Source organism: Calliphora vicina, chromosome 4 (genome assembly GCF_958450345.1).
Source record: "Calliphora vicina chromosome 4, idCalVici1.1, whole genome shotgun sequence".
Classification (NCBI taxonomy): Eukaryota; Metazoa; Arthropoda; class Insecta; order Diptera; family Calliphoridae; genus Calliphora; species Calliphora vicina.
In genome coordinates this window covers 27,490,956-27,517,210 of record NC_088783.1, presented here as the reverse complement: position 1 = coordinate 27,517,210, position 26,255 = coordinate 27,490,956, and the positions used below count along the sequence as shown (strand labels likewise).

At 29.3% G+C, this 26,255-nt stretch overlaps 3 protein-coding genes and 2 long non-coding RNA genes across 5 annotated transcripts; 3 read left to right on the top strand and 2 right to left on the bottom strand.

The window, feature by feature from the left end:
- The first annotated feature begins 5,013 nt into the window (after positions 1-5,013).
- Positions 5,014-12,806, top strand: LOC135956489 (gustatory receptor 8a-like). Its single transcript, XM_065507005.1, has 4 exons — positions 5,014-5,104; positions 5,165-5,239; positions 12,450-12,539; positions 12,600-12,806. The coding sequence occupies exons 1-4, from the start codon at positions 5,096-5,098 to the stop codon at positions 12,684-12,686; spliced, it is 261 nt and encodes an 86-aa protein (XP_065363077.1). The 5' UTR covers positions 5,014-5,095; the 3' UTR covers positions 12,687-12,806.
- Positions 7,597-8,475, top strand: LOC135956534 (gustatory receptor 8a-like). The gene has a single exon (XM_065507067.1). The coding sequence runs from the start codon at positions 7,597-7,599 to the stop codon at positions 8,473-8,475; it is 879 nt and encodes a 292-aa protein (XP_065363139.1).
- Positions 12,807-13,920: 1,114 nt separating the features above from the next.
- Positions 13,921-18,172, bottom strand: LOC135956488 (protein GPR107). The gene is made up of 9 exons (XM_065507004.1): positions 17,856-18,172; positions 17,676-17,786; positions 17,465-17,610; positions 16,340-16,859; positions 16,170-16,271; positions 15,966-16,099; positions 15,756-15,905; positions 14,860-14,977; positions 13,921-14,790 (listed from the first exon to the last, which is right to left on the bottom strand). The coding sequence occupies exons 1-9, from the start codon at positions 17,994-17,996 to the stop codon at positions 14,212-14,214; spliced, it is 2,001 nt and encodes a 666-aa protein (XP_065363076.1). The 5' UTR covers positions 17,997-18,172; the 3' UTR covers positions 13,921-14,211.
- Positions 18,173-19,539: 1,367 nt separating this feature from the next.
- On the bottom strand, positions 19,540-24,589 carry LOC135957548 (uncharacterized). Its single transcript, XR_010576408.1, has 2 exons — positions 24,443-24,589; positions 19,540-19,815 (listed from the first exon to the last, which is right to left on the bottom strand). It is a non-coding gene; the product is annotated as an uncharacterized LOC135957548 (long non-coding RNA).
- Positions 24,494-25,265, top strand: LOC135957547 (uncharacterized). The gene is made up of 2 exons (XR_010576407.1): positions 24,494-24,857; positions 24,939-25,265. It is a non-coding gene; the product is annotated as an uncharacterized LOC135957547 (long non-coding RNA).
- Positions 25,266-26,255: the final 990 nt, after the last annotated feature.

Sequence of the window (26,255 nt, the reverse complement as noted above, 5' to 3'; positions counted from 1 at the left end):
CCATTAACGTATGTGGTATATATGCGAAATATGCAATTTATATTCCATATAGAATTAATACGCTTGGAATTAGTGAAACTTCAACAGGATTTGAATTTAATGGTTGACTATTCAAGATTTGTGGCTTACGGTTGTGGTTTTAAGGGATTTGAAGAGTTTTTACGTAAAAAATTGGTAGACAAGCAAAAAACATATCAAATGATTTATGAAATGTTTGAGCGCTTTCAAAATGGTTTTGGATTATCGATAATTGCAGTGCTTTCGATGATTTATGTACGCATATTGGTGGATTCGTATTTTGCTTATTATTCATACTACAGTAATTGGAATAAGTATGGTATGTATTTATACATTTTTGAGAGAATTGCATGCAAGTGGTGTATTGAAATAGTAATTTAAATTTTTTCAGAAGTTTTTCTATTATTACCCTCGTTTTTGGAAATACCCGCATTTTTAATAACCTCCAAAAATTGTATGGACGTGGTGAGTTCAGATTAGTTATTGTGTATTAAATATACATATTTGGTCAACTCACAAGGTCTCCTATCATGGCATATTGTTCTAATATTTCACAATGGTTTAAAAATGTTGTATTGCTTTACAAGCAAAAATGTCCTAGAATAATACAACTATTGTGTAACCAACTAGCAGAGTCCTGCACCGAACGCCTAAGAGTCGGTTAAGCCGAGCCGCCGATTCGTGAAATATTAGGACATTATGACACGATCCTTGTGATTATTTAATTTCATGAAATATTGGTTGTATATTAATGATATATTCTTATGACGTTCAAAATATATTTTTGGTCCATAGTAAAGTTTATTACATTTTTTTCACTTCTGAAAATGTGTGGTATGACAAGTAATCACCAGGTCTTGATAATGGCGCAGATGAAGTTTTTGGATTACATTTTTTTAAGTTAATAGATAAATATATTTTCATTATTTCAGGTCAAACTTATCACATTCAACTTACACAGTATTATAAGCCAATTTAAAAATACAAATTCAATAATAAGCGCACAGGTAAGACTATACATATTTCCAAACTATTTAGTCTGCTTTTACACACAACAATTTTACTTGAAGCTAGTCTCTTCAATATTTTACACACAACATGTATATGTTCAATTTTGTATGTCAAAACTCTATTAGGTTTTGACATACAAAATTGAACGCCATAGTGACAATGAAATAACATAAAGAGAATTGAAGAGACTTGCCGTTACAAGCAAGTGGGTACTCCTCATCTTTCCTCTCTCTCCTATAAACTCAGACTTGCGGCAAGAAAACTTGCTGTGTGTAAAAATAAAAGCAGACTTAATACCTCAAAAATTTTTAATGAAAAATTTAGTCATAATAAACGCATAACACTTTTTTGAAACATCTTACCAAAAATGAGCTTAAAATAATATTTAAGAGCTACTAGCTACTACAAATTTGTTCATTAAATCTTTGTTCAATTCACTTAAAATATTATTAACTAAAACTTCAATTGCACATTTATGGGAGCTATGTTCAATAATGAATAGATCCACATATAAATTTTAGGTGTGATTTATTTATATGTTTATAAAACCTATTTGTGGAAAAATTTGTGGATATTTCGTGAGGACAATTGTTTTTGTGACAATTTATTAAATATAATTACTTAATAGAACCAAATTAGTTGATAATATAGGAAATGCTATAAAAATCATAAATTCAAACTAGTCTTTCATCTAATTGTGGTGGCGAAGATAACCCGGTCAGCTAGTACCCCATATTTGATATACATATATTTTTTTTAAATTAAAAATAAACTGTCATTTGAAGTTTAATTGTCAGGAAATACATACTTGTATGATAAATATTTTTAAATGAGTTTTTGTCATTCTTTATTAAAAGGTTTCCTTATTGTCTAGCATGCGAAAGTCAGCGATTTGTTTTTAGAGAGATTGGATGAATCATCAAAATCTAAAATCCTGTTAGTCACTTTTTTTTCTATTAAAGTTTTCATGTTTTTCATTTCTGAATTCTGAAATTTTCTACTGAAAAAAGTTTAAAAGTAAAAACCGAGAATAATTGTCGGTTTTCGGTTTCGAAAAAACCGATTACGATGTAATTTTGATAATTCCTCTAAGCACATTAGTATTGGCAATCAGCAAAACCGGTTCATATGAAAAAAAGTTATGGATCATAAAGTTGATGTATTTTTTTTGTTGTTGCAGCTATGATTGTAGTTGTTTGTTTTTGCAAAAGTTCTGTATGCAGGAATGCAAAGTAAATTTGATAAATAATCGACAAAAATTACGAATCTACATTATCGGGACTTTAATTTTGAAAAATCGGCAATGTGAAAAATACAGTTCCGGGAATTTAGAATTTTTGAAGTTTTCACCGAACTTGTGTTCAAAATAAAATATTTTTCATTTCAGTTCCAAAACAAAATAAACAAGTAAGAATTTTATATTCGGCTGTGCCGAAAATTATATACCCACCACCAAAACTCGTCGTTTTTCGACATTTTGTATCATAGAGCCATATTCCGGTATGGTATTTATATGGGTGCTAGGAGAAATCATTCTGATCAACAATTCGAACATTTCATCCTCCTAAGTCTTCCCTGAAGGCCCTAACATACCTTCAAGAATTTAGAGGACCCAGAATATATATACTTTTGTGTGTATGCGATAAATATTTCGATGTGTTCAAACGAAATTACAAAATCAATATATCCCCATTAGGGTGATCGATTCTTCTACATTTTTTAGAAACCGGTTTTCGGTTTTTTCGAAAAATTGCAATTTAATATAAACCAGTTTCGGTTTCGGTTTTTTATAATATCCGGTTTTTTGCAAAATATTAAAACTCCTAGAAATAAGAAGAAAAAGGTTTTATTTATTAAAATAATAGTGATTAAAACAATTTTGATTACCTACTTATTTTAACCTTTAAAGGTCTTCGGTTCTAATTTGAACCATTTCGAAATTAATACTTAATTTTTTCTAAAAGTGAGTGGTTCATATTTTATGAATTTTATTTAATTTCAAATGGCCACACCTACGTTAGGTTTTTAGAAAAACAAATTGTCAAAAAAATATCTATAAACTTGTTTGGACTTAAGGTCTTTGGGAGATATTTGATCTGAAGCAAAAATCTTGAATTTTTGTTACGTAAAATTATGTTAAATGTTTTCAGATCTTTGGTAGTACTACAATATATCTTTGGTAGCTCTAATATATATCAGCCTCCTTTCATCATACATGCTGATCATTATACTCGAATGAAAACTGGGATACCCCGGATAAAACCCAAAGCTATGTTTTTCTTATCCTTCATAAGGTCTTCGGGTAAAATTTGACCCATTTTGAAATTAAAATTGAAATTTTTCTAAAAGTGAGTGGTTGATAGTTTATGACTTTAATTTCAAATGTTAAAAACTTCGTTGGGTTTTTTTTTAAAAAACTTGTCAAAAAAAAAATGTTAAATTTGACCCAAAGATCATTAACTTCAGTAAATTTGAAGACTTTATGAAGGGAATCAAACACAGTTTTGGAGTATATCGTTTTTTCTTTTGTTTTTATAAAACTATACATTAAAAATTATCTTTCACTCAGTGTACTTGTAGGATATATAGATAACAAAGCATTTCTGGCTTTCCGGATCACTTGTGACATTTGTCTAAATATTTTTTAAAATGCTTAATACACTAAAACTCATAAAAACACACTTTTAGAAAAAACCGGCTATTCGAGGAGAAAAACCCGGTTTCTTCGATATTCTAAATGTGAGCTTTTCAAAAAAACCGAAACCGACCTTACCAAAAAGAAACCGGTTATTAAAAACCGGGACGATCACCCTAATCCCCATATTTTTTGGTGATATGTAGTATAAAAATGCACTATATGAATGCCTTCTCCCCTAATCTTATTCTCTGCATTTTAACACCTCAATGTAAAATTGTCTCTGACAATTAATTATATTTATTTCAAAACATTAATTTAACTTACCTACATACAATACATAAGGCAACAAACTAAATATACAAATAACTGTATGTATAACAAAAAATGCATCCCTATAATGTAACAAATATTAGTAATTTTCCACGCAACTATGAAAGTTTATATACCGAACATTTTACGGATACATATGAGTGTTTTTAAGTTACTTGGTTACTGCAACCTGTCACTAAACGATAATTCCAAACGCAGTGTGATCATAGAACGTTGTCTCACTTTGTGGTCTTCCTTATTACTGGTCGCATTCAATATTGTGGCATTTGTTGCCCTGACAAGTGATGATGCATATCTTTTCAACAATGATAAATTCGGCTATTTCAATGACATACTTAAAGTGGTTTTTGCTGATATTGCTGTAACCGTCTCATATTTGGAATCTATTTTCAAACGATCGTATTTTCAAAAATTTTGGACAATTTATGATTGTTTGCAAAACAAGTCCAATAATGAGAAAGAAAGAAATTTTGTTTCTCTTCAAGAAATATGGGAAAATTGTCGATATTTGGCTATTTTTTATGCAGCGATTATTTTGGAAATCATAGTAATGATACTGTTTGTCAAATTCAATACAGTGACACGACATTTATTTTTGTTTTGGAGTGTTTTCACGCCATTCATTTATGCTGTGCACGTGCGTAACATGCAATTTATCTTTTACATCGAGATATTACGTTTGGAACTGGTGAAATTGCAGTTGAGTTTAAATTTAATGGTCGATTATACGCGTTTCGAGGCCTGTGGTTGTGGTTTTAAGGGATTTGAGGAATTTCTACGTAAAAAATTACTGCAGAAGCAAAAACATTATCAAAAGATTTATGAAATGTTTGAACACTTTCAAAACGGTTTTGGATTTTCTATAATTGCGGTGATTTTGATGGTTTATGTGCGCGTTTTGGTGGATGCATACTTTGGTTACTACATTCTGTATCGGAATTGGAATAAATTTGGTATGTTAACACTACTGGTTTTTCTTTTGGGCAATAACGAGATGAGTTTCTATGTTATGTTATGATGTTGTGAATTACAGAAATAATTTTGATTATACCAGCTTGTTTGCAAATTCCCGTATTTTGTATAATTTCTAAAAATTGCATGGATGTGGTATGTTTTGCGTCGGGACTATAGATCTCATATTAGACTAACTGTTGCGCATCTTTTTAGGTCAAAGTCATCACTTTTAATTTGCACAGTATCAGAAGTCACTTTAGAAATCAAACTGGCGTTATTAGTACACAGGTAAGAAGATTCGAATAATAATCTCGTTTAAATTGCATATAAATGCATCAAGAATGGATGGATATTATCATAGTTATACCCTACCGATCGATTCAGAATCACTTTCTGAGTCAATTACAGGTCGCAATTTTGAAGATATTTAGATAAAATTTGCTACATATGTATACTTTTTCCCATCCAATCACAACGCCTATTAAAACAGGCTGAATACCCTTCGCCATGAGTGGCAAGGGTATATATAACTTTGTCATTTCGTTTGTAATTTCTACATTTTTCATTTGCAACCCCACAAAGTATAAATATTCTGGATCGTTATAGATAGCGAAGTCGATATATCCATGTCCGTCTGTATGTTGAAATCAACTTTCCGAAGACCCCAAACAACTTACTTACATGAATCATACATCAATATATCGGGAATTCTTCCGGCTCGGTTGCTGTTTAAAAAATCGGCCCATAAATGGCTGAGATATTAAGAAAAAACCGGGAAAACATCGATTGTTGGCCTATTTTTTATCTATATCTGGATAACTAAGTCATTAATATAGACAATGTGGATATCTATTAGGGTATTCAATTAATCGGGTTTCTGGTTTAATCGGTTAACCGAGCAAATAATTAATCGGGGTTTAGATTTATTCGGTTAATAATCGGTTAATTTAAAATTATTCGTTTAACCGAATAATGACTATTTTAATTTTAAATTGAAAATACAACCACGAATTTTGTGTACAAAAACATAAAAAACATAACAATTCAACCTAAAAATAATAGCAAATATGGCATTCTTTTTGAGATTCTTTTTGTATACACATTTGAGTTTTTTTATAGAATTTTAGTGAGATCTTCTGAAATAATATTTAAAAAAAATATAATTTAATTTTTTTCCTTTTAAACGATTTTTTTCTTTAGATTTAATAAAACTTGACTTGGGAAAAGCTCTCTCGCTGATTGTAGATGTTGGAGAAATCGAAAGCATGATAAAAGAATATCCAATATCTCCTTTTTTAGTTTTTTCTAAGCATATCAAATCTTTCGTTATATTATTGGTGTCCCTTTTGGATTGTTTTAGATATTGAATACTTTTGATAGTTTCGTTTAGTTTCATTAAGTTCTGTACATGTAAATGCAAACAAAGTTTCAAATACATGTAAATTAAATGTCAGTTGTTATTTTAATTTGAAATGGAAAAATAAATTCCAAAAAAAAATATGTTAAATTGACAAAAAAAGGAATTTCGGTTAATCGACACAAATTAATAGGTTTATTTGTTATTTGAAAATCGGCAATTTTAAATTATTCGAACAGTTAACCGTTCAAAATTAATCGGTTAACCGATTAACGGTTAATAAGTTGAACGATAGTAAGTTGAACCTACAATGTGTCAAAATCGAGAAAAATATTTTTTAACCCAAATTTTTTTTTTTGTCATAAATTCTTTTTTGAAAATTTTTTTTTAAAAGTTTAAAAAAATTAAAAAAAAAAATTGGAAAAAACTTTTTTTAAAAAAAATTAAAAACTATTTAAAGAAAAATTAATTTTATTTAAATAAAATATTTTTAAGTATAATTTGGTGAAGGGTATATAAGATTCGGCACAGCCGACTATAGCTCTCTTACTTCTTTTACCTAGCCCCCATAAAAATGTCCTCCGGAAATAGGACTTTTTTGTCAAATTTAAAAATATTGTGCGGTTCATAATTGATCATAGCTCTCATGTAAGGCCCACTTCCGAGAATTACTTTAACGAGCATAAAACTCTTGAAAATTTTGGTATCCAGAGAAAACTCAACACAACACGCATCTTTCATGCTAACAAATTTCATGGCGATCGGTCCATAATTCGTTATAGCTCCCACACAAGGCCCACTTCCAAAAATCACTTTAATGAGCATAAATCACATAAAAATCGAGGTATCCAAATAAAATTTAACAGAAACAAGTTTCATATAGAAAGAAAATAAACGACTTAATTCTATGGCGATCGGTCCATAATTGGTTACAGCTGCCATATCGGAAAATCGCTCACGAAAATAAATTATTGAAATTTGAAGAGCAAAATGTTTTTCGTCATTTACTCAGTGTAGGGTATTATATGGTCGACTATGCTTTATTTCATTATTTTTTTAATATGTTTAATTAATTTTCAAACAATAACAACTCGTGCGACAGGTTGTGAATTGCACAATAGTAACACTTTAATTTCAAATTTTAACAATCAATGAAAATTAATTGCATTTACTGCAAGGCGTTAATACAAATTAATGGGTAGTAATAATAAAATAGCACCATTAGTACGAGTATCTTAATATTTCCATCTCGTTAACGTCACAAATGTCAATTAGTTACTTTTCAACCATGAACGCTCACATACCGAAAATTTTACGGATACACATGGTAGTTTTCAAAATAGCCGGTTACTGTGGCCTGTCGCTAAATGATAATTTGAAACGCCGTGTGATCATAGAAAACTGGCTTACTTTGTGGTCATCTTTATTACTTGTCGCCTTCAATATTGCGACACTTGTGACGCTGAAAAATGATGATGAGTTTCTTTTTTCCAATGATGAATTTGGCTATTTTAACGACATACTTAAAGTGGTCTTTGCCGATATTGCTGTAACAATCTCATATTTGGAATCAATCTTGAAACGTTCTGAGTTACGTAAATTTTGGACAATTTATGGCTGTCTGCAAAAACAGTCAGATGATGAGAGAAATTATATATCTGTAAAAGAATTGTGGGAAAACCGACGTTTTCTGGGAATTTTCTATACATACATTATTTTAGAATTCGTAGTTACGATTTTGTTTGTCATCTTGCAACCAATGTCACGACATGTGTTTCTATTCAATCTGGTTTTTACGCCCTTCATCTGTGCTGTGCACTTGCGTAACATGCAATATATCTTCTATATCGAGATATTACGTTTGGAGTTGGTAAAATTGCAGCAGGATTTAAATTTAATGGTCGATTATACACGTTTCGTGGCTTATGGTTGTGGTTTTAAGGGATTTGAGAATTTTCTGCGTAAAAAATTACTGGAGAAGCAAAAACATTACCAAATGATATATGAAATGTTTGAAAACTTTCAAAACGGTTTTGGATTTTCTATAACTGCGGTGATTTTAATGATTTATGTTCGTGTTTTGGTGGATGCATACTTTAGTTACTATACGTTTTACCGAGATTGGAATAAAACTGGTATGTTGACTGGTTTTTCTTTTGGGGAATAATGAGATGAGTTATCGTCTTTTAATAACTTATGTTGTTGTGAATTACAGAAACGATTTTGCTTATACCAGCCTGTTTGCAAATTCCCGCATTTTGTATAATTTCAAAAAATTGCATGGATGTGGTGAGTTTTGAGTCGGAACTATAGATTTCATATTACGAGTAGTTTAACTGTTGCTCATCATTTTAGGTGAAACTTATCACTTTTAATTTACACAGTATTATAAGTCAGTTTAAAAATCAAACTGGCATTCTTAGCACTCAGGTAAGAAGATTTTTTTTCGCATAATGACTTAATCCTTTACTTTATTACACTAAATTCTTTTGATTACAATACATACATAAATATTTGTCTACTCGATAATAATATGGAACGATTTTGTTGATATGTATAATAACAAAATGCTATCATTCCCAGGAAATTTTTAATACTAAATGAAGCGAAATATTTTTATCAAAATATTTAAGTGATTTAATCTGAACTTTTTCAAATCAGAATTTAAACCAGTTTTATCTCTAAATATGAATATCCTTGCAAGTTATAATATTAAACATCTTAATAACTCCTCTGTGAAACATTTGCTACAAAACATTTGAGTTTGTCGTTTAAAGGGGAAAGAGGAATGGGAAAGGGTACTCTGTTTCATGTACATGAAGTTTTAGTTGAGTATGTCATCCACATTTATTCTTTCATATTCGTTCTGTACAGAAATGTCAAAAATGCAGATTCAAAAGAGAATTTATAAATGTTTTGCAGCAAATGTTTTAGTGTGGATCGGGACTTAGGAACTTTCAATTTCAATTTGTATTGAGTCGACCTAGCACCTTGAATATTTGAAATTTTTCAACATATCTTAAAAAACATATATTTTGAAACTAAAAATTCATGAACATTTTTAATTTTGTTTCAAAATTTTTAAATTCGAAAATGGAAAATGGAAAAATAAAACATATGTACATTATTTCAACATATTTAGCCAAATTTCAGTCAATTCTTACTAGAGTAAGGTATAGGCGGGTAATGTGGTATAGCTACTTTTTTCTTAAACTAAGAGCATAGGAATAACGGTACCAAGCTTAAGAGTTTTATGATCTCAGAATATTAACATTGGATGAGTGTACTTCATTTTTGCAGATCATGGAAATCGTCAATTGTAAAAAATCAGCGGATCTTGTGGTAGACTTTTTTTGTGATCTGTTAAAAATATTTTTTTTTCTAAAACCACGTGTTTTAAACTTCATTAATTTAATTTTAAAGTCAAATGGGAATATTTTGCTATTGAATAAGACTGCAACAATATAGAATATTTAGTGTATATCGCACACCCAGTTCAAAAGTGGCACAACTCAAAATTAATTTTTCGAGTTATATACATATATGCCAAAGAAAGGTGAAGTAAGAAAATGAGCAGCGGAAGATTTGAAGAATAGGGTAACTTTGGGTATTGTGGACTATGCGTCTAAAGTGGACCAGTGTCTTTTATCAGAAACTATAAAAGGTATGATAAAACTGATTTGTCGTACATTTTACAATTTGTTTGAAACGACAATTGCACATTTGCTTTCATGAGTAATTGATATGTTGGCTTTTTATTCTTGTACTGAAATTAATGCCCCTGCTCAACATTTTTTTGGCTCAAGTAAGAAACAAAATTTGGTACAGTTACTTGGTAGAATTTAATGTTTGGTTGTTTTATATAGTTAAAGTGGACACGTAGTTTTACATATATTTGGTAAGAATTTAAGCACATTTAGATTATTAGATAAAAATAATGTTTTACCACTGTAACCCAAGTTCGTGTAATGTTAAATTAAATTACTTGATTATGTACTAGTGGTCCATATTACCCTACAATAACTATGTACTTTGTAAGCAATCTATCTAAGCCAAGAACGCGACTTTTTAGTTTGTATTAATAAAAATATATTGAAATTAAATTTAGTAATCCTTCATGATTAGCTGGTTCATGAATTCTATGTATTAAATACTAGTCCACATTACCCTCATATAGTGGTCCATATTACCCTCCAATTTTTTTAATGCTGGTTTTTGGGTTTTCAACTGCAAAAACAATTAGAGAATACATTACCTAATTTATTGCTTCACAACTTTTTTAATATCCACATATATTGTGGCCAAAATTTAGAAAAAACAAAACGGTAGTCCACATTACCCGAAGTTACTCTACTATCTGAGCTATTAGAAACAACGAGATGGAGATTATTTTCGCTTCAGTCATTCAATGTCTTCTACGAAGCGAAGAATGTATTGAGGAGCTTTTGGTAAGCTTAATCAGCAGCCAACTTTAACCGCATCCATTGAAGATGATTTAAATAAAGCGCAACTCATTTTCAAATTAAAATACAATAGAATTTCTACTCCTTTTTTAAAAAGAGTAGTATTTCTACTCCTTTTTTTAAATAAAGTAGTATTTCTACTCCTTTTTTAAAAAAAAGTAGTATTTCTACTCATTTTTTTTAAAAAAGTAGTATTTCTACTCCTTTTTTTAAAAAAGTAGTATTTCTACTCCTTTTTTTAAAAATGTAGTATTTCTACTCCTTTTTTAAAAAAGTAGTATTTCTACTCCTTTTTTAAAAAAGTAGTATTTCTACTCCTTTTTTAAAAAAGTAGTATTTCTACTCCTTTTTTAAAAAAGTAGTATTTCTACTACTTTTTTAAAAAAGAAGTATTTCTACTCCTTTTTTAAAAAAAGTAGTATTTCTACTACTTTTTTTTAAAAAGTAGTATTTCTACTCCTTTTTTTAAAAAAAGTAGTATTTCTACTTTTTTTGTAAAAAGGGGGGTCTAAAAGAACATGGTATACCACATTACTCGCCAATTTTTTCAATGGCTTGTTTATGGGTTTTTTCTCTTTTTCCCAACTTTCTCTGAAACTTGAATTTAAAAAACTTTTTTAACTTTTTAATGCAGTCATCCTTTCCACCACCAACATAAAATCAACTCTGTAATATGGCTGTGAAACTCGGAATGCTACCTCCCGGATCATTAACACTTTGCAAGTTTTCGTAAATAAATTTCAACTTTCAACTTTCCGTAGCCCCCAAATAACTTACATACATGATCGGGAATGGACAATCTAAAATCGGCACACAAATGGTTGAGATATAAGGAAAAAAAACGGGATAACCTCGATTTTTATAGTAGCTTGGACTTACAACGGTCTAAATCGAGATTTTTTTTCCATGAACAATTTTTTTTAGTCATAAATTCTCTTTCCAAAAAGAAAAAAATTTGGAAAAAAAAACTTTTTAAAAAGAATTTCGAAAAAAAAACTGAAAAACAATTTAAAAAATTTAATTTGTTTACCTAAAAATATTTAAAACAATTTATTTTAAAGTATAATTTGGTGAAGGGTATATAAGATTCGGCACAGCCGAATATATACCTCTTACTTGTTAATTTTATTAATGGTTTATAAAACAGAATATTCATACACGTTTCTATGTTACCCTATGTTTATGATTTGTCTATGACCATAGGGTAAGATAGAAACGAGAAGTAATTGTCAAAAACCCAAGTCTGTTATCAAAAAACTAACTCTTGCAACGACAAAATACATACCAGTCAATGTATTTTGTTGTTGTATAAAAACATATGATTTGTTATATTTTTATTTGACAAATCGGAGTGTCTCGTCTCTATGTATAATTCTACATGTTTATGACAATAGAGAATATACATAGATCGGAAACTCTTCTGTCAAAGACCTAACTCATTTGTCAAAAACCAAAGTGGTGATTATTTTGATTAATATTTTTGTTTCAGTTTTTTTATACAGAAATCTAAAAAATAGAAAAACACTCAAAATAAGAGTTTCCGATATCTTTATCTATGCCTGAAGAAATTTATAGAAAATACAATTTTTCATACAAAAATTTATAATAAAAAGAAAAAAACTGTTATGAAAACTCACCTTTAGATTGTAAATTAACATTAAATCTCATATCATTACAGTTACAGAATTTCTCTTTGCAAATTCTACATCAACGCATCTGTATCAATGGTATTGGCATTACACGCATGGATGGCTATATGTTGACCAGGGTATGTGGTTGATGTTTTCATTTAAAAATCTTTAAATTCTTGATATTCCTTAATTTTTAGGTCATTGGCTCCATAACAACTTATATGATATTCTTCATACAATTTATGCCTAAATTTACAAACTTTCAAGACGAAAAGAAAAATTAATAAAACCAAAATTATATGTGTATGTGTTGTGTTTTTTCATTATTTTATTATTGTAATAATTAATTAAGCTCATCTATAAAAAAAGGATGTTTGTTTTTGTCTTAATAAAAATCTAAATGTATAAAACATGATTTTGTTGTTTTAGTTATAAGCTTTAAGTAGAGTTTTAAATTAAATTTATTTTTGGGAATTTTTGTATCAAAAAAGAATAATAATAAATTAATTTAGAATGTTTTGATTTATTTGCAATAAATTAAATTTACTGCAAAAGAGTACGAATAACGTTTAAAAATATAATCGTTTGCAATGAAGTTCCAAATGAAATACATATTAGTTTAGTTGTTTTAAAAAGCTTAAGAATTTGACTAAAAACTAATATCGCTCACTTAATGCAATTTATTATTTTAATGTTTTTTTTTTTGGAAAAGAATTATATATTTTGAAAATGAAGGAGTTAGGGAATTCTAGCATTAATAGGAGGATATATTTGCTCTATTCCCGTACTCGTGAGATTTGCAGGTTTAACTCAAAAGTTGTTAGAATTGGGAGGAAACAAAAATTTTCGACAAGGCATCTGTCATCACCCGTTCCAAATTTGGTCATTAAAAATATTTATAAAAAAGTTTTCATCAGTAACTTATGGAAAACAAAACACATAAATTAATATTTATTCACAAGGTGTCCTATCATGTCATATTGTCATAATATTCTAGTATTTCACGACTCGTAGTCACGGCTTATCCGGGTGTTAGGTGTTCGGCCCAAGTCTCTGCTGGTTAGTTACGACAGCACAATAAAGATAGCAAACAGAGTAGTATTATTTTAGAAAACTTTTTGTTTGAAAGTCAATAACATTTTTAAACCATTGTGAAATATTAGAACAATATAACAATGTGACCTGATAGGATACCTTATGAATCCATTAATTAATTATATGAACGCTTTTCTGTAAAATGTAGTATAAAAAAATCTTCTAAACTTTTTTTTGAAATTCAAATTGCATATTGTTGTTCAAATAAATAACCACATAATTTTCGACTAATATGGCTTTTCATTGCAATTAAACAATTATTAAATTTAGAAAATATGTATCTAAACATAAATTTCTATTAAAATTTCTGGCCTTTTATAATGTGTTAAATTATATCCGAACGCATGTAAAATATTGGCACTATTTAAATTAAGGAATTGTTATGAAAAGAAATAATAATAATAATATTAGAGTTTTGCGAAATTCTATTTAAAATATTTTGTTCAAAATGTTATATTTTATTGCTTTTTTTTGTTAAAGATTGGAGTACATACTAAAAATCTAAGTTTTTGTTTGTTTAAAGTATTGTAATACAAAAGAAAAACTCTTTATTTTTTTTAATAATTTGTTGTTTGTTTTTTGTTTCAGTCTAGACTTGATAAAGAAAACGTGAATGAGAAGCGAATTCCTAAACCATAAATAATTAATATAAATTAAAGTTTTATAGTTTTTCTTTCATTTTAAACGTTTTGTTTTTTTCTATCTTCTCATGTTCTAATCGTATTCATGTGATGATTCGCGTTTTGATATTAAATTCTCTTTTTCCTCATCGTTACCCTCGATGATGACGGTATTCGACACAGCATTACGATTTTGTGCCTTAGTACGGTGAATACCATGAGTGAGACCGGATTCGGTTAAAACTTCAACCTCATCGTCGTCATCATCATCATCGTCCACCGCAAAGTAGGGATGTGATGATGTGGGACGGAATTTGTAGCCCGTCAAAACGAAGAAAACATATGTGGCCATTTCACGGAACATTTCATCCAACCAGGCGTATTGAAAGGCCACCGTCATTTTAAGCAAATAAACGATGATGCGTGTAAAGTATATATAACAAACGATCATTATGTAAAATTGGCGGAATAATTTCAATTTACGTAAATTAATGGCAGCTTTGCCATCGGTGGCTGAGGCTTCATGTAAATGGCGTATCGACCAAACGATGGGGAATAATATGGCACCACAACATAAAAGATCAACAAAGATGAATATGTTGTGCCAGGTTCGGTATTCTACATCACTCTCCTCTGATTCTTCGATAATGATTTCAGCAACATTGGCTAGAACCTTTGGATTTAGGGAATATTTAAGTGACATTTTTTTATTTTTTTTTATTTTTGTATTAATTTATCTTACCTGTAAAGGTATTACCACCATAAAGATTTTCTTATCTTTATCGGATAGTATATGTTTGATAAATGTCCAACCAGTGCCAATCAACACAATGGTAATGAATAAAACGGCTCCCTTGAGTCTGAAAATGAGACATAGTATTTGTATAGCTTATTTGGTACAATAATTCTATCCAAGTAATCAATTTTTAATTTTATAAAAGGTCTATAAAACAGAATTTCCATATAAAAGTTGTTTTATAAACCTGTAATAAATTTAAAAAAATTGTTATGAATAAGGCCTAAAATTAATAATAAAAACAAATTTGAAACAAGCTTTTATTTTTAAATGCTATAAATTTTGATTTTTTCCAAAATTTTCAAGTTTGAAATTGGAAAATGTAAGAAATTAGCCTCGAATAAAACTAATATTTTTTTATGAATCTACGTTTAGAGATTATTTTAACTTCAAAAAAATATCAAACATTAGTTCGAATTTTCGAAATCTGATTCCAATTTTCGAATAATATATTTAATTGTCGCCGGTTCTCCACATCTAAAGAATATTTAATATTTGACTTAGATTTTTTTTATTTTTTTAAGAATCTTGATGATTTAGATATTATTTGAATAGCATTAAAACATTTTCGGACATTAATGTTAATTAATTAATTCGAATTTTCGAATAAAATATTGAATTGTCAATATTTTAATTAACAGCTTTAAAATTTTTTCGAACATAAGTTCGAATTATCAAATTATCATACTATTTGTTCAAAATTCAGTTAAAATTTTTGACCAAAACTAACATACAATCAAACAAACATTGCAAGTTAAATAAAAGCTTTTTAAAATGTCTGTCACTAGTATTTATGAATGAAATATTTTCGCGCTCAACTCACAATATTTTCTAATACTTACAAATGAGCTATATAGTACAAAATGGCCCAGGCTTCAACATGTTCTCCTCTTGTTTCAATAAAATGAAAGTTTATTGAATGGAACATCAAAGACAAAGATTTCAAAAATACTAAAACAGCCATTAAGTAATGGATTTTGTATACGGTGTGTCTGTAATCAAAAGAAAATATCTCAAAACTTATTTCAAGCAATTACTGCAGTCTAACATACTTGCTCTTTTTCAGTATAAATACCCAAAATAGACCAGACAAAAAGAATAGTAACGACATCATTAAATATAAAGCTGGCAAAGGCATTTCACCGGCTGATAAATAGTTGCCATTGTTGTTTTCTTCAATATCAACCTGGAAAACAAGTTTATAGACATAAATCTTGAAATAATAACTTTTTCAAAATTTAATTTAAACAACTTACCACAAAAGAAACTTCTTTATCGAAACCATGATAATTTTCGCAATTATGGAAATACAAATTATAAAGACCTTCTTCACGCAATGATCCCACAAACATAGAGAACTATAAATAAGTTGAACATTTAAATTAAAAACTTCCATAATAACTATTTTTACCACATATATACTGACCGACATATTATAATAATTTACACCATCCACCGTAGTTCTGGTCAAGGGCAATACGAAATTTTTACAAAATGGATTTTGTAAATTTTCCTTTGAAGCATATTCTTGAGCTGGTACCACAGCAGCTGACATGGTAGGTGGGTTTAATGATTTTTCGGACGCTTCAATTTTCTTCTCATCACTGGGTTGTAATTTCTCTTCTTCAACGATATTTTCACCTATAACTTGATCTTCTTTGGTCTTTTTGGCAACGACTGTAGGTTTAGATGGTAGCACGGGTGCTTCATAGGAATCATCATCATCCATTAGTTGTTCGTCATTGAGTAGCACAGGTGGCATATTTTCGCCATTGGCCTCACCCTCGTGTGGTGCTAGATCACGTCTGCGACGGCGTGGTCCCAAAACGAGTCTGTTTTGGGCATTATGCACTTTTGATTGTCGTTTGCCACGATACATGGGAAACATTGTGCTGTCTTTGTAAATGTGTTGATTACGCCATTCGGGAGAACATTTAACGTGGACTCTTTAATGGTTATTTGGTAAAGTTAAAGAATTAATTAGTAAAGAAGTGAACATCAATTAACAATTTGTATGTAAAAGGTTCTAAATACTTCCGAAAAGTCATGACGTCTTAAAATATTACAAAATAATTGTTGATCTATTAACGAAAAAAAAATATGAAAAATAAATTCTTTGAATTTCTTCTTTTGAGTCTGTTCTAAAACAAGAAAGATTTACAGCTATTAATATTTCCACGAAAATTGGATCTTCATTAAGGAACGAACCACTATTTATAGGACTTTTGAAATTTTTGAAAGTTTCGATATTCTACCAAATTTTGTCCGAATACTGGTATTATGCCGATGTGTGTCCTAATCCGAGTATACGATTTTAAATAATAATTTAGATTTCCTATCGTTTCTCTATTTAGTTTTTAGCAGACTGTGGTTATATGAATAAACAAATGATTTAGTCAATGACTAACTGCTGAATTATACATTGAACATGTTTTGAATACAAAATTAGATATATTGAAACAAGAAGATTCTGATAAATTCTAAAAAATATATCTATATGGATAGAGATATACACTGAAACTTTCACTTAAATCAATAAAACTGAACTTACTGCAAATTCTTCAAATCAAATAAGAAGAATAAAATTGGACCACTTCTCTGCAAACTCCAGGATTCTTCAAGCAAACACTTATTTTGATGGGAATCCAAATAAGGATTCATTTGATCGATGGTGGTCTTATCCAAAGACAGACCCAGCTGAAATTTTTGCAAATAAGAGGAATTAATATAAGTTTTTCTTTTAACTTTGATATTATACACACCTTTTCATTACCTATTTCCGATGACAACACCAATTTACTAAGATTAACATTTAAATGGCCATTGGTATAGAAACCAAATGTTGACAAAGCAATATAAGGACGATCATCTGTCTAAAATTTTATTTTACCAAACGTTTAAATATTGTTTAACGTTTTGTTTTTATTAAAAGACAAACTTACTCGAACTTCTAAATGATGTTTACGTGCGTCCACTAGTTGGTCACGTAGAAATGCCGCAATTATTAAAAAGACAAATATTGATTTGGCCAACGTCATTGGCTTCCTCATAAGAGGTTTAAACATTCTATTTGTTTTTGTCATCTTTTGATGACTGTTTTTATTAGTGGTGTGTTTGTTAATGCTTCCTTATAGTTGTAGCTTTGTTGCTGTGTCGTAATTATATAAATATATTATTTATTGATAAAATAAATTGAATAAACAAAATTATTTTCTTTAACTCAGTAGAAAATAAAAACTTCACTTATTCATTTTTTACACAGCTGCTTGTTTTCTAAGCGAGAGAAACATTGTGGAATGAAACACATGAAATGTCAAATTTAATAGAGATGGTCGTATTTGATCAGTGATGATATTTGTGGAAATATAGGGATAAATAATAAAACGAAATGAATATTAATTTAAAATTATTTATTAAGGCTAAATATCTTAAAATTTACTTTATTAAAAAAAAAAAATATATTGTATGATGTTTCTGATGTTTTTTTTTTTACTAAAATTTAGTTATAGGTAATATAATTTAATAATTATATAATGTTCTGCATTACTTAAGCCGCTAAAAGTTGATGACATCTATTTCCAACACGACAACAACTTCGATGACAGAGAGATACCATTTTTATCCGTCTACTTGTAAAACAAGCTATATTAGGTCTCGCTCCAATCGGATAACACAAACGTTGACATACTCGTTGACCTTGCCGTAAAACTACTTGATACATGCGGCATTGTGCTTCAAATAGATAAATTAAATAGAATTTATTAATATTAAGGATGCAATACAATGGAAACTTTTTAGAAAACAATATTTCGTAATTTCAGTTTTCAAAAACATGATATTTTACCAAATATAAGATAAATTCTAATTTACAAGGTTTTCTATTCAAATATAGCATTATTTTTTAACTAAAATAGAATTTTGCCAATGCTAAGAAGACATTGAAAAAACAATGGAAACATTTATATTGGAAATTATCAATAAGGCCGGTCTCAGTTGCGATAGTCCCGCGAAGAACCACTTATTTCAAAATAGAATAGATAAATTCTAATTTACAAGGTTTTCTATTCAAATATAGCATTATTTTTTAACTAAAATAGAATTTTGCCAATGCTAAGAAGACATTGAAAAAACAATGGAAACATTTATATTGGAAATTATCAATAAGGCCGGTCTCAGTTGCGATAGTCCCGCGAAGAACCACTTATTTCAAAATACCATATTCCTCGTATACAATGTGTCAAAGAACATTTAAACTGGCTGGGACAGAATTGAAATTTGAAGTGGCATGCCCAACCGCCAGATCTCAATGAATAATTGCTTCAATGCATCGTCGCTGTAAAGCGAAAATAAAAAAAAAAATTGTAAAAATAAAACCTAAGTTTCCATTGTTTTGTCAATACCATAATAATGAATACTTTTTTATTTGATTTCTATTTTCAGAATTTAATAATTTATGTTCTTACTTTTTATTGTTAATACGTTTATTTTGTTAAAAACTCCCAGATTATGTGAAAACCTGTTTATTAAACCCGATTCTTTTAGCCAAAGAATAACCTTTTAGCCTTTTACATTAAATATTTTATATACAATTATTTTTGCTAATTTCAGACAGTTAAAACAAAAATATTTTGTGTTGCAAAATATTTTTTTATTAATATTTCGTTTATTCATAACTTTGCATTTCAAAAACAAAGATCCATTTATAATTCTGCGTTGTTTATAACAATTAAGGTGGATTGCACCTATTACCAATACGACAACAATGTGCAGGACAGAGATCTATTCGTTGACCTAATCTAGAAGTGAAACATCTTGTATGAGGTGATGGAAAACACATGCGTTGACATACTCTCTGACCCGCGCGCAAAAGTCTTGTATACATACGACATTGGTCTGGTTGTGCTGCATATATAAAATAATAATTAAAAATAATTACTAGTATTTATTGGAAAATATTATGTACTTAATTAATATTATGTACTTAATTAACATTGCACTCGATGTAAGCTATGCATTTTTATTAGGGCATCTAATTTCCCGGACTTTTTCCTTTCCCGAGAGGAAATTAAAAAAAATGGTTCATTCCCGGGAATTTTTTAATACTAAATTAAACTGGTATTGTCACACTCCTATTGCTTCATTGGCAACTGACCATCTGTTGCTAGAACCAGATTCAATTCTGTTTGGCATCAATCCAAGTTTTCCAAAATTGGTATAAAAATAAAACAAACAAATTTCAAGTTTAAATTAGAGACGAAGATCTCTTTTTATTGTTAATAAATATTACCTCGTAGAAGGAATATATTGCTTTTTTAGTAAAATGCACGTAGTGCTTATGTCGAAGACAATTTGACAAGTGTTTTTTAATGCTAAAATAACAAGCATAATTTGGTGGCAAACAATATTTAAGGACCCGTTAACGGTTTACTCGCTAGAATCTAGTAAAATACTTCCAGCAAAGTTGCATAAAAAAAGGAAGCAACAATAAATTCTAACGTTGTTAAAAATAGTATAATACGTTTAATGTAGTTATTACCAAAAGGATGCAACCTAAACATTGCCGGCCACCTTGCAACACTAATGTATGTTGTAATGTTAATAGCATAGGTATGGTTTTTAGACAGATCCATAAACTGAATGGTTTTTAGACAGATCCATCAACTGAATGGTTTTTAGACAGATCCATCAACTGACCCTTGCGGGCAATGGTTTTTAGACAGATCCATCAACTGACCCTTGCGGGCAATGGTTTTTAGACAGATCCATCAACTGACCATTAAAGGCATTGTTTTTATAAAGAATATAGTAAAATAATACATACTAGGGTAAATCGTAAATATATTTCAATGAGCTTTTTTAATGATAATGTAAATATACAATTCGAATGTTAGTTAAAATGTTGAATTCATTTGTGTTTAATTCATAGATGTAGATCCATAGTAATAAAAATAGGAATAATCAAATGACAGCATTAGGTCTTTTAGGAAATCCCGAGTTAGTGAAATACCATTAACTTATAATTATATAGAATTAACTGGACCTGTCAGTATCCAGCCAAAAATTGTTCTCTGAGCCAATAATGACCCTAATACGTTTCGTCGAATTTCCGGTAACATAATTTGCGGATATAAATCAGCCCCAATAAGAATATCAACAGGCCGGCTATGGAAAGGATTGGAATCTGCCAAATGAAGATTTGGCAATAATCCTTTAATGTCGGCGTTTACAGAAATCGAAGGCAAATTCTCCGATATATCTGCCAAAACAAAGGCCGTTGTATTTAGTACTACAGAAGAATCCAAATCAGTGCCGATCTTCAGAGAACAAGCCTTTCTCGAAACTACAGAAACCGCATTATTTACGCCAGAAACTTTAGCATTTGCAGAATGCGTTGGAAGTTTAAACCTTTTTCGTAATCGATTACTAACAAATGAACATTCCGAAGCTGAATCAATAAGAGCTCTGACCTGATACCTATTGCCATTATGTATGATATTTACTGATACAGTTCCTAAGATAACAGATTGATTTTGACGTGTATGAAATACTTGTCGAGTTTGCGTAACATTAGTAGAAGGTCGTTGATAAGTCGGTGAAGAGTTAGTGGGTCGAAGAACCTCAGCAGAACTCTGACCGGAAGAAGTCGTAGGCCATTCCACGTTTGAATTTTCTATTGGCTCTTGATGAAGCATAGTATGGTGTCGATTATCGCAAAATAAACAATTATTATTGCTTTTACAATTGCTGACATGGTGTGTCCTTGAAAGACAATTAGAGCAACAGTTATTTTCGTTCACAGCTAAAATTCGGTCAGTTATTGGAAGACTCTTAAATCGTCGACAAGTGCGTAAAAAGTGAGATTGGTTAGGACAAAAAATACAAGAAATATTCGAAGAAGTAACATCGTCAGAAGGTACAGAATATTTCACGTGGTTTGACTTTGTTTCCAAAACATTACCCTTAAGATTGTTAAGACAGTCCAATGTCAGAATTCTTTCCGTCAGAAAGTTATCCAAATCTTGCCAAAGGGAGAGAGCTGTCTTGTTCTTTACACTGTGTTCCCAAAGAGAAACTGTCGATGAAGGAAGTCTTTGAATGCATATAAAGACGATAATTGGGTCCCAATTATCCGTAGACACTTTATAAATAGAAAGGGATGTAAGACAACTATTAATACCGCGTTTTAAGGTCTTAAGTCCGGCACTAGTTTCCTTGTCAAAGGAAGGCAGACTAAACAGAAGTTTCAGTTGGATTCTCATATGCAATCTTAAGATCCCGCCAGGCTACTTCAAAGCCCTCATTACTCAACGGACTTTTCAAAACAATATCTTTAGCTTCACCTTCGGTCTTACGTATTAAATGACAAAGGCGTTCTACATTACTAAGGCGCGAGCTTTTTATATAAATCGCCGTAAATAAATCTCTAAAGGCCGGCCAAGAATCATAATCCCCTCCAAATGCGTCGACATCGCAAGGGGGTAGAGTCAAAGTATGCTCTGAATCAGAATTCACTACTGGCGAATCACTTGCGTTCGGTACCGATTTAAATTTGCTCACCTTCTCATTAATCGAACCTAAACATTTCATATAGGCTACGTATGTGACCTGATATTTAGACGCAGCTACATCTACATCACTAGGCTCTGTATCAGAATTATCCAAAAAATCCAAACAGGCCTCATATGTTGTTTTAACTTTCTCCCATAACAATTTTATTTCAGCGCTCTGAACCTCCAAGGTATAAATATTATGAATGTCCTCAGGAAAATCATTAAAATTTGCCTCAAAAGCAATAAGAGCATCCGATGCTCTAATGAATCTATTTAGTGGAGTGATCGGCATTTTCCTTATTCAATTATCGATAATAAATAGAATTAAATTTCTATTTAGTTACAAAAATATGTAAAATTCAACAAAAATAGTTCCCAAAACTATGTTTAGTCAAACTGACCGACCGTAGGGTGACCAATACAATTGAAGAAGAAGAATTAACCGTATATGTATATTTGTTATTGTAATGTACAAATGTAAATCTGTAAACAAAAAATGTACAAAAGAAAATGTAAGAAATACTAATTTTTATTTATTGTCCGTATCAATTAAGTTTTAAACAAATGAAATAAATAGTGTCACTATTTTTTAAAACCGAAGAATTTAATGAAATAAAACACAAATGAAAAGTGTATGTGCGTTCGCGTTAAAATCAAACGAATTTTAATCACTTCACTTTAGCTCACAATTGAAATATATTTACGTACCTTATTTTATGAAAAATTAATATAAATATATTGTCGGTGGACTGTATTATTGCCAGGGGATGATGGAGTCAATGATGCCCAAAGATCCAGTACTCGTTTAAAAATCCGGTTCGCTAGGACCAAATGTTTGGCATCAATCCAAGTTTTCCAAAATTGGTATAAAAATAAAACAAACAAATTTCAAGTTTAAATTAGAGACGAAGATCTCTTTTTATTGTTAATAAATATTACCTCGTAGAAGGAATATATTGCTTTTTTAGTAAAATGCACGTAGTGCTTATGTCGAAGACAATTTGACAAGTGTTTTTTAATGCTAAAATAACAAGCATAATTTGGTGGCAAACAATATTTAAGGTCCCGTTAACGGTTTACTCGCTAGAATCTAGTAAAATACTTCCAGCAAAGTTGCATAAAAAAAGGAAGCAACAATAAATTCTAACGTTGTTAAAAATAGTATAATACGTTTAATGTAGTTATTACCAAAAGGATGCAACCTAAACAAATTCAATTAGAAAACTTGGCCATCACAACGAAATTGAATATTGTAACATTAAGAAGAAAACTTATAAAGAAATTTCCGACAAACATTTCCAGAAAATTTTCAACAAAATATTTAAATTTTCCTGAGAATATTCCTTGAATTTTAATAAAGTTATGATTTCAAGGTTGCTATTTAAGATAATAAACAATTAAAGTAGATTTAAGTAGAATATTGGATGTGAGTATTGGAATAGAAATAAACTTAATTTCAATTTTCAAAATCAAATTAAATATATTCTCTTAACTTTTCCTTTAAACCATACAGTACGAACTAATTCGTTGTCTTAATTCTTTAGAACTCCAACTGCATTAAATTCATTCTTTATATAATTAATTCCACAAAACAAAAAAATTTAATGAAGAAAATATATTTTAATTTGAATTAACAAAAATTTAATCATTCAAAGGTTAATTGAATTATGTTATGAATTAATTCCATTATGAATTAAACGATAAATAAATTCTATTTAAATAAAAGCCTATGAATGAAGCTAAATAATTAGATTTTGGAAATGGACTTTTTTAAATTCCGAATGAAGATTTTAGTGAATAAAGCTCAAATTTAATTTATTAATTCAAAGCTCTGATAGTAAATGGAATGCTCTGTCGACAAAATTCTGCCTTAAAAATTTTACTGAATTGGAAAAAAATACTTTCTATTTCGTCAATATCGGATTTGTGTTATATTTCAGTAATAATAATTATTTATTATTAATTAAATTAATTCTTACCCGAGACTGCAGAAAAGCATAAAACAAATGCGAGGACGCAGAAATATGTTTTTGTTGACATTATAATTAAATTCGAGGGATTAAATGTGTTTTATTGTAAATTTAGCAATTTCAAGGGTTTATATAGATAGCCATGAATAATAATGCATATGTGTTCTTATAATTTTACTTATCAATTATTTCAATAACACACACAATATACAATAGCTGCACAATAATTATTCTTATCTTTAATTAAATTTTACTTTTTGTTTTCAATTCAGTCTTTATTTTCATTTTCTATAAAACATTTGTTTTGTCTTAAACATCGATTTTTTTGTCCGTCTTAAATCAGTTGAATAAATACGATTTATTTACAATATGAAGCAATACTTTGTAATTCTTTGGTGTTTTATACTGCTCGCAATTGTTAATGGTAAATAAATTAAAATAATTAATTTTGTTTAGTTGTTAAAAGGTTAATCTATTTTTGTTTTATTTAATTTCGTTTAACAAGAGCTTTCAGCTGATCAAACTTGTGCACTGGGTAAAAATGAGATATTTCTTACACTGGGTCCCAATTGTGATCGCGAGTGTGCAAATTTGAATAAACCCTGTGCGAAAAAGGGTGAACCACATCGTACGGGTTGCTTTTGTCGCAGTGGATTTGCTCGAGACTCGGAGGGAGTTTGTGTGCCAATTTTGTTTTGTTAAATAATTATTTTAATACACTTATAATATAATAGATATTGTGAATAAATAAAACAATTGCAATTTGCAATAATAAGAATAACAATAAAGTATGTATTCGTTTCCTGAAATTAAACTAAACTTTCACATAAAATGAATTGTAGTTTTTAATCTAGAACCGTTATGACAATATCGACCACTTTCCAAATCTGGTTAGGCAAAAAAGATGGTGCAAACTATGTAAAAAGTCGCAAACACAGCAGCATAAATTAAAAATGCGATCTTCATTTATGCTGCTCAAATGCCAAAAATTGTTTTTATGAGTATCATCGTTGAAAGTAAAACATATTTTCTTACTTTTTGTATTATATTTTCATTAGTTTCTCAATAAAATCGTATCATAATTAATTTTTACATCTTATTGCTTTAGGTGTAAACCGGCAACAATGCCCTGAGGCACTCTTCACCTTTTTGCACCTGGTTCCCAAACTTAATTTGTAAATTAGTTTCTGATGGCTGTTCTTAGTTTATTGGTTCATAATTACCCTAAAAAAATTATTGGACAACTTTTTTTTTTAGCTTTTTAAAGTTTGCAGGTTAGAGAGTTAAATCGCTAATAACTTAAAAAACGTTGAATAGGGAATTCGAGCTTTAATAGTTCCGACATAACATCGTTGTTTTTAAAGGAAAAACTGAATAATAATTACTTTTCATATAAGGTATTATTCAAGAGAAAGAGCTCGATCAGTGATCACCAGGGAAACCGGAAATATGCTCTAAAAAAACCGTTTTAAGAGCTTTAAATATGTAGTAAAAACTTTAAAATATGCTCTTAAAATTTAAAAAATATGCTCTTAAAAAAACAAACTTTTACATAATTTTAAACAAAAAAATATACTTTTATTGAAAAAAATCAATACAATTCATTTCTAAAAAGGTAAAGTAACATAAAATAAACAAAAATAACACGAACTAAAACAAGTATAACAAAAAATAAATACAACATAAAAACAGTAGGAACTTAAGCTATGAAAAAGCCTCGAGAGGTATTTTTTGAAGATATTTTATATAAATATAAAGTCACTTCTTCAATTAAGTTTATTATTGCAATAAATTACAAAATATTGACTCAAATTTAATAAAA

Bases quoted from the DNA above. Each gene is read 5' to 3' on its own strand.
- LOC135956534 (XM_065507067.1), top strand. From the start codon at position 7,597: ATGAACGCTCACATACCGAAAATTTTACGGATACACATGGTAGTTTTC.
- LOC135956488 (XM_065507004.1), bottom strand. From the start codon at position 17,996: ATGACAAAAACAAATAGAATGTTTAAACCTCTTATGAGGAAGCCAATG. The intron at 16,860-17,464 runs GTAAGTTCAGTT...TAACCATTAAAG, and splicing joins TTTGATTTGAAGAATTTGCA to AGTCCACGTTAAATGTTCTC. The intron at 14,978-15,755 runs GTAAGTATTAGA...TCTCATTTTCAG, and splicing joins TTGTACTATATAGCTCATTT to ACTCAAGGGAGCCGTTTTAT.
- LOC135956489 (XM_065507005.1), top strand. The intron at 5,240-12,449 runs GTAAGAAGATTC...ATATCATTACAG, and splicing joins CTGGCGTTATTAGTACACAG to TTACAGAATTTCTCTTTGCA. The intron at 12,540-12,599 runs GTATGTGGTTGA...CTTAATTTTTAG, and splicing joins ATGGCTATATGTTGACCAGG to GTCATTGGCTCCATAACAAC.